Raw genomic sequence first — 18,502 nt, forward strand, 5'->3', positions numbered from 1 at the left:
GGAAAAATGTTTGCGGTTGCCTATGGAACTTCTTCATCCAAAGCAAACTGACTGTCTTGAATATCTTTCTTCAGGGCTCCAAAAATATGGAAATTGCATGGGGAGTGATTGGGAATGTATGGAGGATGTATTAGGATTTCCCAGCAAAACTTCTGCTACGTTCTTGAAACAACCTTGACAACATGATGTCCCACCCACTTTTACTGTTGATACTAAATTTTTTAAGTGAATAAATGTTCTGTGAAGCAGTGGTTAATATTCACAACTGCTTAAAGAGATACCTGCAAGACATGTGTTAAGTACACACAGAATTGTAACTACTTTCTTTTGTACAGTGAATAGTTTTTGCCTAAGCACCAGTATGAGACTTTGCATCTATCTGAATGGGTCCTCTCAGCTCCATGCTTTATCACTTTGCAACGACTTAATTCAGGGCTGGTCTTGGTGGCACAGAACCTCCAGAAAAACCAAATCCATGCACTCAGTAGCTGCTCTTATTTTATCCAGGTCACCATTAACACTGTATTTATGCATTTTTAGTCATGTTGTTTCCATCTCTCATGTCAATACCTGATCATCTTTGTTGAAATCCATACACATTTATCATAAGTTTTCTGTTACCTGGCTAACACTAATGCTTGGATTCATGAAACTTGTGGCTTGGTCCTCTGCACCTAATTTTTCCTGTACATGCTGGCCTATACTCCTCCCATGACTGCTACCTAGTAGCAGTTCCAGTGTCCTTGTAATCCTAAGCCATTTGGTGGATTCTGTCATCCATAAATTTTTGGCAGTGGCTGATCGCCCACACAGCAGCGATCATACCCATATCTGGAGTGTTATATAAATTCAGAGGCAGGATGATGTATGACAAGTATGGAGCCTATATGGCTTGATAGGTTGAATGGCCATGTAACCCACCTGGATGATGATGATGAAGAGAGCTGTGTATATCATGAAGGAAGCACAACATGAATCTTAAAGAAACTTATTTTGTATTCACTATACCTAACACACACACGCATTACAAAAATGTTTCTATATGTGTTCCACATCTCCTCCTAAACTACTGGACCAATTTCAACCAAGCTTGATAAAAATATCACTTACTGTTTGGAAAGAATTGCTGAAGAAGTGTAGCCCATGATGGGCAAATACCCACACTTTATTCATCCAGTATTTGAGAATAAGAGCACTTAGTGACTTGCAAGAAACTTTACACAAAATTTTAAACCTTTAGAAAACTTTTTCTTGCAGATAACCCCCGCAAAATGATGAAAGGAAAAAAGTTTATCACTTACTAATGTTGCAGCAGGCATAACATTTTAATTCACTAATTTATTACTTCTTTACTACTAACTGTATTTGTGACACATTTCACAGACAGAATCCACATAAGCTGCTGAATGGACTTACAAAATTGTATCATTGTACAGAAAATAGTTCAGGAGAGATGACATCATAAACATGGAGATGCGTAAAACACTGTCACATCTTCCAAACTATTTTAATTTATTACTTCTTAACTATGAATTCTATGTGCAACAAATTTTGCAGATGCTATCCACATATACCACTAGGTGTGACATGGGCAAAAAACTCCTCCTAAACCCCTGGATTGATTTCTGCCAAACTTGGTACAATGTTTCTTACTATCTGCAAAGAAATACTGTGGTGTAAGAACCAGCAACCTCCTATTAGGGTAGGGGTGATAATATGGAGAGAGAAGGGGGCAGAGGAGATCGATGAACAGAGAGGGGGAAGGAGTAGATAGACACATATTGGGAGGGGAGGAGGAAGTGGACAGAGAAAGGGAGAGGGAGAAATGGACAGAGAAAGGAAAGAGGAGGAGATGGACAGAGAGGGGGAGGAGAAGATGGGCATATGGAGAGTTTGAAGGAGATGGACAGGGAGAGTTGGAAGTGGAGAGGGACAGAGAGGAGGATCAGTAAATGAACAGAGGAAGGGAAGTGGAGGAGATGAACAGAGAGAAGAGGTGAGAGGACGTGGTCAGAGAGAGGAGCAGAAGAGCATATGGGCAGAGAGAAGGGGCAAGGAGCAAATGGACAGAAAGAGTGGAGAGGTGTAGATGGACAGAGAGAGGGGGGAGGAGAAGCTAAACATACAGAGGGGGAAGGAATAGATCTACTAATAGAAGATTGGAATAAATACAAACCTCGGCAGTGTCAGTGTTGCCAGTAGAAATCGTAAGTGAAAACTGTTGGTGGTACAAATCATAAGTGTAAACTATTTTCATTTGCAAGTTGTACAACTCTGAAACTTTTAAGAGTGAAAATCACCAGAGGTGTGCACTGTCTACATTGGAACACTGTAAGGCAGCTTAAAGCAGCTATTGGTTTGTAAATTATAATTTCTCGCTATAATTGAAAAATTATTGGCCCATCATCAGCATCATGCTTTTTGCAATTCTAATTAAAATTTAAAAATTGAATTTTCTCTGATTATGGTATTGCTTGATGGTGAATTTGGTTATATTGTGCTGATTAGACAATATGAAACAAATTTATATGAGGATCAAATGGACAGAAAAAAATTTATTATGATAAAAAGTTTATTTCAAGTCATAAGCATAATAATGTGAATGAAAATTATTTTATGTTCAAACAGACTTCTGAAGATAGCTCGACGCATATACCTTGCCAATACAGCACTCAGCCATTTTATACTTAATGAATGGAAATTCTCGAATGAAAAAGCATTGGAGCTGGAAAAATATCTGTGTGGTTCAGATATTCAGACATTCTCTTATCACAAGGATGAAATAGATCACATCAAATTTTTTCGTAATGGCTTGGTCGGGGCCCGGAAGTATTTGTTGAAAAGAAGTGAGGATTCTCTTGAAAGTGAAAGAAGACACCTGAAAAGGTAAGTGGGACTTCATATTTATGACTTACACCTCTTCTACACACATCAAACGAGAAACAAAAGTAAGAATGAAAATGTGGTTAAAAATAATGCTATGTACACTACTGACCATTAAAATTGCTACACGATGAAGATGACGTGCTACAGATGTGAAATTTAACCGACAGGAAGAAGATGCTGTGGTATGCAAATGATTAGCTTTTCAGAGCATTCACACAAAGCTGGCGCTGGTGGCGAAACCCACAATGTGCTGACATTAGGAAAGTTTCTAACTGATTTCTCATATACAAACAGCAGTTGACCAGTGTTGCCTGGTGGAACATTGCTGTGATGCCTCATGTAAGGAGGAGGAATGCGTACCATCACATTCCCAGCTCGGATAAAGGTCAGATTGTAGCCTATCGTGATTGTGATTTATCGTATCATGTCATTGCTGCTCACGTTGGTTGAGATCCAATGACTGTTAGCAGAATATGGAATCGGTGGTTCAGGAGGGTAATACGGAATGCCGTGCTGGATCCCAACAGCCTCATATCACTAGCAGTCAAGATGACAGGCATCTTATCCACATGGCTGTTACAGATCGTGCAGCCACATCTCGATCCCTGAGTCAACAGATGGGGACGTTTGCAAGACAACATCCATCTGCACGAACAGTTCGACGATGTTTGCAGCAGCATGGGCTATCAGCTCAGAGAACATGGCTGCGGTTACCCTTGATGCTGCATCACAGACAGGAGCACCTGTGATGGTGTACTCAATGACGAACCTGGGTGCATGAATGGCAAAACGTAATTTTTTCGGATGAATCCAGGTTCTGTTTACAGCATCATGATGGTCGCATCCGTGTTTGGTGACATCGCTGTGAATGCACATTGGAAGCGTGTATTCATCATCTCTATACTGGCGTATCACCCAGCATGATGGTGTGAGGTGCCATTGGTTACATGTCTCTGTCACCTCTTGTTCGCATTGACGTGGACGTTACATTTCAGATATATTACGAACCATGGCTCTACCCTTCATTCGATCCCTGCGAAACCCTACATTTCAGCAGGATAATGCACAACCACATTTTGCAGGTCCTGTACGAGCCTTTCTGGATACAGAAAATGTTCAACTGCTGCCCTGGCCAGCACATTCTCCAAATCTCTCACCAATTGAAAACGTCTGGTCAATGGCGGCTGAGCAACTGGCTCGTCACAATGCGCCAGTCACTACTCTTGATGAACTGTGGTATCGTGTTGAAGCTGCATAGGCAGCTGTACCTGAACACACCATCCAAACTCTGTTTGACTCAATGCCCAGGCTTATCAAGGCCATTATTATGGCCAGAGGTGGTTGTTCTGGGTACTGATTTCTCAGGATCTATGCACCCAAAATGCGTGAAAATGTAATCACATGTCAGTTCTAGTATAATACAGTTTTCCTATGAATACTTGTTTATCATCTTCATTTCTTCTTGGTGTAGCAATTTTAATGGCCAGTAGTGTAGCAACAGCAGCACACTGGTACACACACTACAGGGTTAATCAACAAATTGTTTTCCGTAATGAAGGAAAGTGTGAAGAAGAAACATGTAGATAATTGTGCTGTTTGAGACTTTTTTGGCATAATAACTGCTTCAATGATTTATGGGCATCATGTTGTATAATGTTTGAAAGCTCCACAATATTTCAACAAGAAGCTGCTCATCATCTTCGGATGCTGCAGGCTTCCATTCAGTCCCTTGTTGGCCAGTCTTGTGTGGCAGTTGAAGCTGAATTTTTAATTTTCACATTCAAGAAATCATCCACACAAGAGAATTGTGCAAACATACCATCATTTGACCATCAGACTGGCTTCTATATGGATGATACAGTAATAAGCATTGCCATAGAGAAACAACTGAAAGATGTGAATGCAAATAAATCATCAGGTCCTGACGGAATCCCAATTCAGTTCCTGCAATTATCATGAATCTCTCACCAAGCACAGAGTCCTAAATAACTAGAAAAAGTGCATGTGGCTCCAGTATATAAGAATAGACCCTCAGAATTACAGACCAACATTCCTAATTCTGGTTTGCTGCTGAATCTTTGAACATATTTTCAGGTTGAATATATTAAACTTTCTTGAGATAGAGAAGCTTATGTCCATGAATCAGCATGTTTTTAGGAAGCTTCACTCATGTGAAACCCAGCTTGCCCTTTTCTCACATGATATACTGACAACTATGGGTGAAAGGCAACAGGCAGATTCCATATTTCTAGATTTCCAGAAAGCATTTGATATGGTGCCCCATTGCAGACTGTTGACGAAGGTACAAAAACAGGGAATACATTCACAGATATGTGGGTGACTCAAAGACTTCTTAAGTAATAGAACCCAGTATGTTGTCCCCAATGGTGAATGTTCATCAGAGACAAGAGTATTGTCAGGAGTGCCCCAGGAAAGTGTGATACAACCACTGTTGTTCTCTATATAGATGAATGATTTGGTGGGCAGGATGGGCAGCAATTTGTGGTTGTTTGCTGATGATACTGTGGTGTCTGATAAGGTGTTGAAATTGAGTAGTTGTAGGAAGATACAAGATGACTTGAACAAAATTTCTAGTTGGGCTGATGAATGGCAGCTATCTGTAAAGGTGCACAAATATAAATTAATGCAGATGAGTAGGAAGATCAAACCTGTAATGTTCAAATACAGTATTACTAGTGCCCTGCATGACACAGTCAAGTCATTTAAATATCTGGGTGTAACATTGGAAAGCGATGTAAGATCGATGAGCATATTATAACTGTGGCCTTCCATTTATTGGGAGAATTTTAAAAAGAGTGGTTCACCTGTAAAGGAGACTGCATATAGGACACTGGTACAACCTATTCTTGAGTACTGCTTGAGTGTTTGGAATCTGTACCAGGTCAAATTGAAGGAAGGCATCAACTAAATTTGGGCTAAGGCTGTTAGATTTGTTAACAGTAGATTTGAACAACATGTAAATGTTACGGAGATGGTTTGGCAACTCAAATGGGAATCCCTGGAGGGAAGGTGACGTTCTTTTCAAGAAACACTACTGAGAAAATTTAGAGAATCGACATTTGAATCTGAGTGCCAAGCAATTCTACTACTACCAACATACATTGAGCATAAGGATCACGAAGATAAGATAAAAGAAATTAGCGCTTATACGAAGGCATATAGACGGTCATTTTTCCCTCGCTCTATTTGTGAATGTAACAGAAAAGGAAATGACTAGTAATGGTACAGGGTACCATTTGCCATGCACAGAATGGTGGCTTGTGGAGCACCTATGTAGATGTAGATGTTTTGCTGCTCTGGCTCCTCAATATATGCACCAGCTCACAAGAAAAGTGCAGGCACCAAGGGATGGGGCTGCATTGTCATCGTAGATGAACCACAGAGGATGTTGATATTCAAATACGGGCCATGGTCTTCACATCTGCAACACAAGATGGGTGGAGGCACAAATTGTGGTCCTGTAAGCACACGAACAGAGTGTTGATGCCGAGTTTCAGTGTCCTGATTCCGAATCTCCACCTGAGTTGCAACAATGGATTTGTTGGTCTGTGGCCACCACCAGGTGTGGGAATCAGCATTGGTGGCACAAAGGCATCATTAGCCACAGACCAAGTCCAATGAGTCAACACAGACGGCAATTTCAAGTCAGGATGCTTAAACTGGACACCAACACTCTGCCTGAATGTGGATAGGGCCAAGAGTTGTGGCCACCCATGACCACACGTATGCAGAGACTGTGGCCCATTTCTCTGGCACAGGGCTCTGGACGTCAACATTCTGTATGATTCATCTACAATGACATTATAGCTGCATCAGTTGGTGCCTGTGCTTTTGTAGCAGACCAGCATATACAAGGTGGTACATTGATAGTGACCGGGCCAAATATCTCATGAAACAAGCATCAAACAAAAAAGCTGAAAAGAACAAAACTTGTCTAGCTTGAAGGGGGAAACCAGATGGCGCTATGGTTGGCCCGCTAGATGGCACTGCCATAGGTCAAACGGAGGAGGATCAGTAAATGAACTGCGTTTTTTTTTTTTAAATAGGAACCCTCATTTTTTATTACATATTCGTGTAGTACGTAAAGAAATATGAATGTTTTAGTTGGACCACTTTTTTCATTTTGTGATGGATGGCACTGTAATAGTTACAAATGATAAGTACGTGGTATCATGTAACATTCCACCAGTGCAGACGGTATTTGCTTTGTGATACATTACCCGTGTTAAAATGGACCATTTACCAATTCCAGAAAAGGTCGATATTGTGTTGATGTATGGTTATTGTGATCAAAATGCCCAACAGGCATATGCTATGTATGGTGCTCGGTATCCTGGACTACATCATCCAAGTGTCTGGACCATTTGCCGCATAGTTACGTTATTTAAGGAAACAGGAAGTGTTCAGCCACACGTGAAATGGAAACCACGAACTGCGACAAATGATGATGCCCAAGTAGGTGTTTTAGCTGCTGTTGCTGCTAATCTGCACATCAGTAGCAGACAAATAACGCGAGAATCAAGAATCTCAAAAACGTCGGTGTTCAGAATGCTACATCAAGATCGATTACACCCGTACCATATTTCTATGCACCAGGAATTGCATGGGGATGACTTTGAACATCGTGTACAGTTCTGCCACTGGGCACAAGAGAAATTATGGGATGATGACAGATTTTTTATATGCGTTCTATTTAGAAATGAAGCGTCATTCAGCAACAGCAGTAACATAAACTGGTATCATATGCACTATTGGGCAACGGAAAATCCACGATGGCTGTGACAAGTGGATCATCAGTGACCTTGATGAGTTAATGTATGGTGCGGCATTATGGGAGGAAGGATAAATGGCCCCCATTTTATCAATGGCAATCTAAATGGTGCAATCAATGTATGTTGCTTTCCTACGTAATGTTCTACCGATGTTACTACAAGATGTTTCACTGCATGACAGAATGGCGATGTACTTCCGACATGATGGATGTCCGGCACATAGCTCACGGGTGGTTGAAGTGGTATTGAACAGCATATTTCATGACAGCTGGATTGGCCATCGAAGCACCATAACATGGCCCACATGTTCACCGGATCTGGCATCCCCGGATTTCTTTCTGTGGGGAAAGTTGAAGGATATTTGCTATCATGATCCACTGACAATGCCTGACAACATGCGTCAGTGCATGTGCGAACATTACGGGAGGCGAACTACTTGCTGTTGAGAGGAATGTCGTTACATGTATTGCCAAATGCATTGAGGTTGATGGACATCATTTTGAGCATTTATTGCATTAATGTGGTATTTACAGGTAATCACACGTTCTCAGAAATTATAAGTTCACAAAGGTACATGTATCACATTGAACAACTGAAATAACAAACGTACCTACATTCTGTATTTTAATTTAAAAAACCTACCTGGTACCAACTGTTCATCTGAAATTGTGAGTCATATGTTTGGGACTATTACAGTGCCACCTATCACAAAGTCAAAAAAAGTGGTCCAACTAAAACATTCATATTTCTTTATGTACTGCATGAAGATGTAATAAAAATGGGGGTTCCTATTTTAAAAAATGCAGTTGATATCCATTTGACCTATGGCAGTGCCACCCAGCGGGCCAACCATAGCACCATCTGGTCTCCCCCTTCAAGCTAGACAAGTTTCGTTCTTTGTAGTTTTTTCATGTGATGCTTATTTCGTGAGATACACTAAGTCAGTTTTACAATTTGGAAGTGTATAAGTAAGCCAGTGGCATAATATCCCAGTCAGTAAAGACCAAGACAGTTTGAATGTGGGAAACAATTCCTATAATCCACTGAAGAGTGAAAATTCATTCTGAAGACAATCTCCCAGTCCATGGCTAAGCCATGTTTCTGCCATATTCTTTCTTACATAAGTGCTAGTTCCACAAGTTTGTCAGGAGAACTTCTGTGAAGCTGGGAAGGTAGGACATGAGGTACTGACGGAAATAAAGCTGTTGAGGACGAATCATGACTCATGCTTGGTAGAGAGCTTGACCATGAAAGCCAAAGGTCCTGGGTTTGAGCACCAGTCTGGCACAGAGTTTTCCATCTAACTGGAAGTTTCATATCTGTGAACACTTTGCTGCAGGGTGACAACTCATTCTTGAGACAATGAGTGATATCAATTTTACATAATGGATATACCATTCTTGGCTTACTTACATAAATTAATGTGCAAAATGCACAGATTTTACACTTAGCTCATTACACTAACATGAAAAAGGTAAACACAGTAACGTTAGTTTATCCCATGAAGCAGGAATATTCATAGACAACAACAACACATGTATTTTGTATGACCTACTAAGTATTGAGAAGTACACAATAACTTACATACAGTAAAAGCTACAGACCTACTATTAGCTGATGAAAGCAGCAGCAGATATAAAATTAGAAAAATACCTGCCACAAGCCTTTATGACCATAGTAGAGTGAATTACAGTAGAAGAAGATAAAAAGAAGATAATTATGATTAATAAGAGATAGACTACTATGTTTGGGGTGCTTGGATAGGAGCTTTTCCATTTTTCTACTGTATATAAATTTATTGGGAAGTCTCATAGAGCAGCTTCTGGTGTTATTACTTAGTGAAATTTCAAATTTTTGGCTCTGTTAGTGATATAGTAACAGTTCATTAATTAATTCATTGTAATCCATAAATCCCACCAAGAACAAGAACCTTCAGGAATGTGGAACAAGTTTAGGCAGATATTGAAAAGAGACTGACAAATAACAGAAACTGAATCTGTAGACCTTATTAATAATAAACTGTAATTTTACTGCTTAATGCCGTTCATGCTTAGGCCTGCTTAATCTCACCAAGTAAATGAAAAATAAATCTGACACTTTAACAATGAAGACAATTAATTTTAAACGCTCACTAGCTTCAGCTGTTCCAAATTGCATGTTCACTAATTAAAAGTCAGATTACCTTTCAGTTTAGAGGTTTCCATGCCGTGTACTCAGAAATAGTTTGGTACAAATTTCTTCATCAAAAGTATTAAGAAAAGGACACTCAAATTTCAGATAAGTGTCACTGTTGAAGTCTGCAATTATAAGCACAATTTACTGAGTGAAAAACGTGGACACACTTGATGTATACAGTTAATATAAACATACAGAAGTTTGAAGTTACACAAAAAAAAGGAGTCAATCAAAAATGGAGTCCATGCATAGTCTGCAGTCAGAGCTAATGTAGTCAATTGATAGCACCCAAAAAAGTGAAAGCTCCACATAGTGAGCACATGAGGGAATGAATGCTCTGAGCTGCAGGCACATGGTTAGAGGCAGTCAGCGGTCACGTGGTCTCATCAGATGATGTGACGTTCAGTCTGGGGGCACAGTTTCTTCCCAGAGAACCGCTTGTGGGAACAACTTACAGACCATGGTACCACCGGTGGTGAGGGCTGTAAGTAAGGGTCAATCTCTGACAGATGCGTTGTATCCCTTGCTGCTCATAGAGATGGGAGAACAGGGACTAGGCGAAGCAGGGACCACTGTCAGAGATGACAGCCTTTGGGAGGCCCTTGATGGCAAATATTTGTCTTCCTTGTGTGACAGCATGGCATTCACTTCGAGCTGTGAGACATTCATGGTAAGAAGACAAGACTTTGCTGATGAAAACAAGATGAGTCACAGCACCAACAGGAGGGCTCGTTTAAGCATTAGAAAAGCTGTGTCACCTTCTGGTGACCACTTGAATGTAACGCTTTTTTTCCACAAAGTATTGAGTGGGTAGGGTACTTTTGTAACATGGGTAATTAAACAGACATAATAGCTAATTTTTCCCATAAAGGTTTGCAGTTCCTTTAGATACCTGGGCCTGGACATGTTCTCAATGGCACAGATGCATTGCTTGATGGGATGAATGCCCTGCTTGCTGATTATAAATCTAAGGTATCCAATGGACTGTTGAAAATTTTACACCTCCGGAAGTTACATTTGAGACCTGCATTGGTCAATTGAGAGAGGGGGGGGGGGGTGGTAAAATACAGCTGGGACACTGAAAATACAGAAGGGCAACCTGTTGTACCGGTAGACAACAAAGGAGGTGTTAGATGTTGAGCACTAACAGGTTCCAAGATTACAGGTGTAATGGTGACTGCAGGTACACATCTGACAAATCAGCCTTAATACAACAGTCACCATGCAGCATCGGAAAAGTATCTGTGACCTGGGTACATTAAAACCCTTAAAATCTCCACATAGTTGGAAAGAGTCATCTGGTTTCTTTACTATTATGACAGGAGGAGCCCATTAGATAAAGAAGACAAGAGTAATCACACTGAGGTCATTGTACATATCCAATTAAAGTCGGGTGTGACCCCAAGAAGTGTCACAGATGCTGTTTTAAATGAATTTCTACTGCTACATCTGTAGCCTGATACAAGCCAGGAGTGGGCAGATCATAATGTGAGGCAGTTAATTCTTCAGTGCCATGAAATGGAGTCTCTGTGGACTCCAAACACGTATTTCCTGAAATGGAGAAACCAAATGTTTGAATTCGTGTAATGCAGACATATTTTCTGCATTACCAAAAGTAACTACTAAGAATAAAGTAACCTTGAAATGTTTTTATAAGATTCTTCTGCAGTAAAAACACCTTTCACCAGTATGTAATGGGCATGAGAAGTGGTCACTTTCCTACGAAATGGTTGTAGCAGAGAGGAACCTAAAGCAACATAGGTAGTGCTATTTCTGATAGAAGAGGATGTTACTGTACTCACCTCAAAAGGGACCTCAAACCCATTCACTTATAGGGTCAATAACAATTTGACATGCTTACCCATTTCTGGATGAGTTATGTTTCAGTGGAGTGCACTACTTGATTTAGCATACTGTTATGTCAAGTTGAACACATATATTTCAAAAACGACACAACACATGTACGTCACAGAGAAAGTTGACAAAGCAAGACATGTGAACACAGTAACATTCAAATCAGTACTAAGTCCAAGTGTAGCAGCCGCTGGCTGGCTGGCCGCTTAGGTGGCGCGGCTGCTGCATGGCTGGCAGACAGCGCCGCATGTAGAGGATACATGTAACTGCACGGCGGCACTTTGAATGATCGGCGAATCACAACACTTTTCCCCCATTTGAAATTTTTGCACTGGTCTTGATGGACGTGGACTGTAGATGTCTAATGCCCATAGGTGTTGTTTGACTGGCTGTAAAGTCTCGAGGAGGAGGCTTCCCATATGGACAGAAGTGTCCCCGATGATAACGGGCTGAGATGAAAGGAGACATAGGGGTCGAATCTGCTGGGGCCCCATGCACTAATCTGCCCATTGTGGCAAGTCTGGTTGTTATGACAGGAGACATGGGCGATGTGTCGGCATCTGTAGGAGAAGGAGGCGAATAGAGTTGCTCCGACAAGTGATGGTCATCCAGTTCCTGCATGGGCACGTTACCTGGTGGCATCTGTTCTTGTGCTGGCACCAAAATGATTGTGAGAGGGCTGCATTGTGAGTAATGAGAGATGCCAAGATCCCAAGCATCAGGTAGAGCCGAAGGTGGTGTAGCGGCATTCGGAACAGCGATGCTGGCACACGAGGCCAAAGCTGGTCCAAATGATGAACTGCAACACCTGTGTCCATCTGGATTTCATACAGGTGTTGGCCATGGTGTCATAAGATGCAGCCAGGACTCCATTTTGGCTGCTTGCCATAGCCCCGTACCCATACAAGGTCGCCGGCGGTGAACCGGCCAAGCAAAGGCACCCGCGGCCATGAGGTGGAAGGCCGCAGAAGATGAAGTAGCGTGCGGGGCTGACGGCCCTGTAAGAGCTCAGCTGGGCTGTGGTCGCCTATGGGGGTGAAACGGTAAGAAGCCAGAAATTGGAGAAGTGCATCATCAGCAGCAGAAGAAGTCAGGAGTTTCCTCATCTGAGCCTTCAATGTGCGGAGCAGTCGTTCAGCCTCACTGTTGGACTGTGGATGGAACTGAGGGGCCGTGACATGCATGACACTGTGACAGGCACAAAAATCCGCAAATTCGGAAGAGGCAAATTGCAGACCATTATCAGTGACAAGAGTAGAGGGAGACCTTCCAAAGAGAAAATGCGAGCTAGAGCATTTGTTGTTGCCACGGTGGTAGGCGACGTGCAATGGACAATGAAAGGAAAGTTAAAATAGGTGTCAATTATGAGTAGCCAATAAGTACCTAAAAAAGGTCCCGCAAAGTCAGCATGAATACGCTCTCAGGGCTTCTCAGGCAAAGGCCACGGTGACAAAGACGACTTCGGGGTGGCAGCCTGTGACGCACAAGGGTTGCAGGCAGCGACCATGTGTGCGATTTTAGAGTCGATGCCAAGCCAGTACACATGACGGCATGCCAGAGATTTTGTGCGAGAGACACCCCAGTGCCCTTGGTGAAGGAGGCGCAAGATTGACACACACAAAGACACAGGTACCACAACACGCGGTGAAGCATTGTCGGTGGAAAGGAGGATAACACCATCCCTAGCCGTGAGGCAGTAGCGCAAAGCGTAGTAGTTCTGCAATGGATCAGAAGACTTAGCGGATGGTCAATCTGGCCATCCCTTCTGAATACAGCGTAAAACCTGGGAGAGGGTAGGATCAGAACCTGTAGCAGCCGCCAGCCGGTCCCCGGTGATGGGGAACCCATCCACAACCCACTGCTCGGCAACATCCAGGTGGAAACACAAGAGTTCGTCCCTATCGAATTCCAGATCAGGACCCATGGGAAGGTGAGACAGTGCATCAGCATTTGCATGTTGAGCTGTCGACCAGAAATGAATCTCAACTGAAATGAGACAAGTACAGAGCCCAACACTGGAGGCGGTGTGCAGCCTTGTCGGGCAGCGATGTTGATGGATGAAATAAGGGAACAAGTGGTTTGTGGTCCTTAACAAGATGAAATTTGGATCCATAAAGAAAAACACCAAACTTATGAAGAGCATAAATAATGGCCAAAGCTGCCTTTTCAATTTGAGAATATTTTCGTTGGGCATCCGTGAGCGTTTTGGAGGCATAAGCAATGGGTTATTCAGAACCGTCAGAAAAACGGTGCACAAGGACTGCACTAACCCCATATTGAGAGTCGTCCATGGCAAGAACGAGATGTTGGCCAGGTCAATAAGCAGCCAGGCATGGGGCCTGTTTCAGCATAGTCTTCAATTTCAGGAAAGCCACATTGCATGACGCGGACCAGTGAAAAGGCACATTTTTATGCAACAGGCAATGCAACAGCTGAGCCACCGAAGCAGCAGACAGTAAAAACCTGTGATAGTATGATATTTTCCCCAAGAAGGCCTGCAGTTCCTTAACAGATATAGGGTGAGGAAGGGCATCGATCGCAGCAACAGTTTGCTGAAACAGACGAATACCATCCCGAGAGAGTTGAAACCCCAAGTACGTAATAGATGCCTGAAAAAAATTGTGATTTCTGAAGATCACACTTAAGACCGGCAGTCTGTAAGACATGAAAAAGTGTGCGGAGATTCTGAAGATGTTCTGCAGTGGTGGAGCCAGTGACAACAATGTCGTCCATGTAATTGATACACCCAGGGACAGGGAACAATAATTGTTCCAAGAATTGCTGAAAGAGAGCAGGTGCACTGGCAACCCCGAATGGCAATCGTTGGTATTGATAGAGGCCGAAAGGCGTGTTAAGGACCAGAAACTGCTCGGAAGCAGCATCGAGAGGAAGTTCATGATAAGCTTCAGACAGGTCAATTTTAGAAAAATACTGGCCTCCCGCAAGTTTAGTGAACAATTCTTCAGGTCGGGGCATAGGGTAAGTGTTGATGAAGCATTGCGCATTTACAGTGGCTTTAAAATTGCCACAGAGACGAATATCACCATTGGGCTTAGCAACGACAATGACAGGAGAGGACCGCTCACTGGAAGTGACAGGAAGCAAGACCCCTGAAATAGTGAGACGATCCAGCTCCCGTTTTACCCAATCATGAAGGGCCACAGGAATGGGCCAATCCTGAAAAAACTTAGGCCAGGCAGTGGGTTTGAGCATGATATCAGCTTCAAAGTCATTTGCATGGCATAACCCAGGAGAAAAAAGGGACGAAAATGTTGTCGACAAGGAATCCAATTGAGCATAAGGAATGGCATCAGAGTTGATATTGACAGAGTCATCTATGGAGAACCCACAAAGGTGAAAGGCATCGAAACCAAAAAGATTTTCTGTGTTACTCTGGTCGACCACAAAAATGGGAAAAGTGCGAACGACAGATTTGTAAGATAACAGCATTAAATTGTCCCAAGAGAGAAAACTTCTGTTTATTGTACGTCCGTAATTGCCGAGTGACAGGTGATAGGAGTGGAGTACCCAACTGAATATACCTCTGAGAATTAATGATAGTGGCAGCAGAACCAGTATCCACCTGCATGTGAACATCCTGACCAAGGATTTGGACTGTGAGGAATAACTTCCCTGAAAGGGAAGAAGTGCAGTTGACAGACAACACAGAAGTAGAATCAGTGTCAAGGTCATGAACATCATGTATGCGGTTGGATTTGCAAACGGAAGACACATGACCCTTCTTTTTTGCAATTGTGACACATGGCCCAATGTTGGGGCCACGTGGGAGGGTACTGCAGCCACGTCGGCCGGCGGGGACACGCGGCACACATCATCAACAGCGTCAACAGTTGTATGTCCCCGACGTCACCCCTCGCCACTATTTGCACTCCAGTGGCGCGAGAAATTTCAAAAGACTGCACGATGGATAGGACTTCATCTAGAGTCAGATTTTCCAACTGAAGGGCACGTTGCCTCACTTCTTTGTTGGGCGCTGACTGGATAATAGCATCCCGTACCATGGAATCTGTGTAGGATTCTTTGTGAACATCAGTAAAAAATTGACACTTTCGTCTGAGGGAATGAAGCTCAGCAGCCCAAGCATGATAGGATTGATTCAGTTGTTTTTGACAATGATAAAAGGCAACACGAGAGGCTATCACATGCGTTTGCTTATGAAAATATACGGACAGAAGTGAGCACATTTCAGCAAAGGACAAAGACACAGGATCTTTCAAAGGAGCCAATTGCGACAATAATCGATACATTTGAGGTGAAATCCATGAAAGGAACAGAGACTTACATGTTTGTTTGTCTGCGACATGAAATGCCAAGAAGTACTGTCAAAGACGTTTTTCGTAATCAGACCAGTCTTCCGCCATCTCGTCGTAAGGAGGAAAAGGGTATATAGACAATGACGAGAAACGGCCTGCATTGGATGCCACAACAAAATCGCGAATCGCCTATGTGAGAAGCATTTGCTGTTCAATGAGACCTGGCAATAGTTGCTCTAAAGTAGCTATGGAAACCTGTGGGTCAACGATGAAAAGGAAAAATCCCATCCTCGTCGCCAATTGTTACAACGTCAAGTTGAACACATTTATTTCAAAAATGACACAACACATGTACGTCACAGAGCAAGTTGACAAAGCAAGACTTGTGAACATGGTAACATGCAAATCAGTACTAAGTCCAAGTCTAGTGGCCACTGGCTGGCTGGCCGCTTAGGTGGTACGGCTGCTGCATGGCTGGCAGACAGCGCCGCATGTAGAGGACGCACGTAATTGCATGGCGGCACTTTGAACAATCAGCAAGTCACAGCACATACATTGATGAGAGCCATCAGAGAAGGAAATGATCGAACAAGCACTGCATCAAGCCTATTTTGCCTTGTGGTGGGCAACTGGCACACTCTATTAATGTAACCCTCAATTCTACATGAAAACCAGGCAGCTGACCAATATGGGCACTGGGAGTGAGGGTGCCAGTGGAAACACTAAGAACAAGACGGTAAATGATGCTGACTGAAGTTTCATTTAATTGGAGAACTCAGAAAATTCTCAGAGGTTGAACTATTAAAGTGAGAACATTCAGAAATTCTTGAAGTTTCACTGCCCTGTTTGTGTACCTGTGGTCTGGTGTGCTGAGCAGAAGGATACTGACATGGCACAGCACAGCCTGAGTGCACACTGGACTTCCTGTTGTGCTTATGGGAAGAGTTTACTGCTGCAACAGTGATGATGGTGGACACTGCTGACTGATGCTCCTTCTGGCTGTTGGTTTCCAGTGTGAATTCAAAAGCCTGAGCTACTGTGATTACTTTATTTAGGGAAGGGTGTAAATGTCATAAATCCCATGTGTGTACTTCCTTCTAAGCTGGGTATTGAAGGCATTGGAGGGGAAAGTCCAGAATCATGGAGTCAGGATATAACTGCAACTGAGGTAGGTGTAGACAGGACACAACAAACTTTCAATAGGAAATTGAAAAAGAATGTAGGAAAGTCATTGAAAAGGAAGAAAGTTTTGTTGTTAGGCAGTTCTCATGCCAGAGGTGTAGGCCAACTTCTGCAGGAGGAATTAGGACCAGAATACCAGGTCACAAATTTTTTCAAACCAAGTGCTAGTCTGGATCAGATGACAGAGGATTTAGGTTCACTCTGTAAAGGATTTACCAGGGAAGACACCGTGGTTATTGTGGGAGGGCCAGGGAACAGCATCGACAGAGATCCTGGGTACAGTATAGAGTGTGACCTGGTAAAGATTGCGTCGGCATCGAGACACACCAATGTTGAGTTTGTATCTGTCCTGAGACGCCATGACCGGCCTCATTTGAACTCTTCTGTTGGGAGAGTTAATTTGGAGTTGGAACGGCTGCTTGGGTCGGGTGCGGGGGCTCATATTGGTGTGGTTCCTGTTGATTATCTCAGTAGGTGGGACTATACCAGGCACGGCCTACATCTCAACAGGAAAGGGAAGGGGAAACTGGCTGGGGTAATAGCAGGAAATTTAAGGGGGGGAGGCACTGCCATGAATGGTAAAATACCAGTGGTTACAGGTGTTGGAGCAGCACCTTTTTTAGGATAGGTAAGACAGAAAGATGTCAAGTGCTACGAGAGGTCAGGATTGAAACAAATCTTCAGTTTAGGAAAGAAATTAAACAGCACAATTCTAGCACATTGGATCACCAATCACAGCTACCAATTATAAATTTTCACCAATCACCAGAAATTTTATCTCCACCAAGTTGTATATCAGTCCTAGGTAATTGCATTGATGAATTAAAGTCACCCAACCCAGTTGACATAATCTGCCTCTCTGAACACCATGTGACCACTGGTATAGGAACTAGGCCTAAGCACAATGAGAAACTCAGACAGGAGAGTACTGCAAATGTTAGAATAAGGAAAGGTTCTCATAAAAGTATAATTAAAAATAATGTAAGTATATTTCATCAAAATATTGGGAGTTTAAAGAATAAAGTAGATGAGCTTCTGGTTTGTTTAGAAGATTTAGAAGCTGAGAATGAAATAGATATACTATGCCTGTCTGAGCATCACATTGTTACTGATATGGATAAGGTAAATGTAAGTGGTTATAAGCTCTCTGCACATGTAATGAGATAAAATATGGAGAAAGGAGGAGTTGCCATATATGTCAAAAGTTATCATTGTGTAAAAAGTATAGAAACAAAAAAGTTTTGTGTAGAGAAACATATAGAAGCATGTGCCTGTGAGCTTAAATTAAATAAAGGCACATTTATAATTGTAACTGTATATAGGTCCCCATCAGGAAAT

General features: G+C 42.5%; 1 protein-coding gene across 1 annotated transcript in view; it reads left to right on the forward strand.

The window, feature by feature from the left end:
• Positions 1-18,502, forward strand: part of LOC126419822 (putative fatty acyl-CoA reductase CG5065) — a 174,561-nt gene that overhangs the window by 150,098 nt on the left and 5,961 nt on the right. The window contains exon 7 of the mRNA XM_050087052.1: positions 2,629-2,886. Within this exon, the coding sequence (XP_049943009.1) occupies positions 2,629-2,886 (258 nt within the window). The remainder of the gene's footprint in view (positions 1-2,628; positions 2,887-18,502) is intronic.

Source organism: Schistocerca serialis, chromosome 9, assembly GCF_023864345.2.
Source record: "Schistocerca serialis cubense isolate TAMUIC-IGC-003099 chromosome 9, iqSchSeri2.2, whole genome shotgun sequence".
Lineage (NCBI taxonomy): Eukaryota > Metazoa > Arthropoda > Insecta > Orthoptera > Acrididae > Schistocerca > Schistocerca serialis.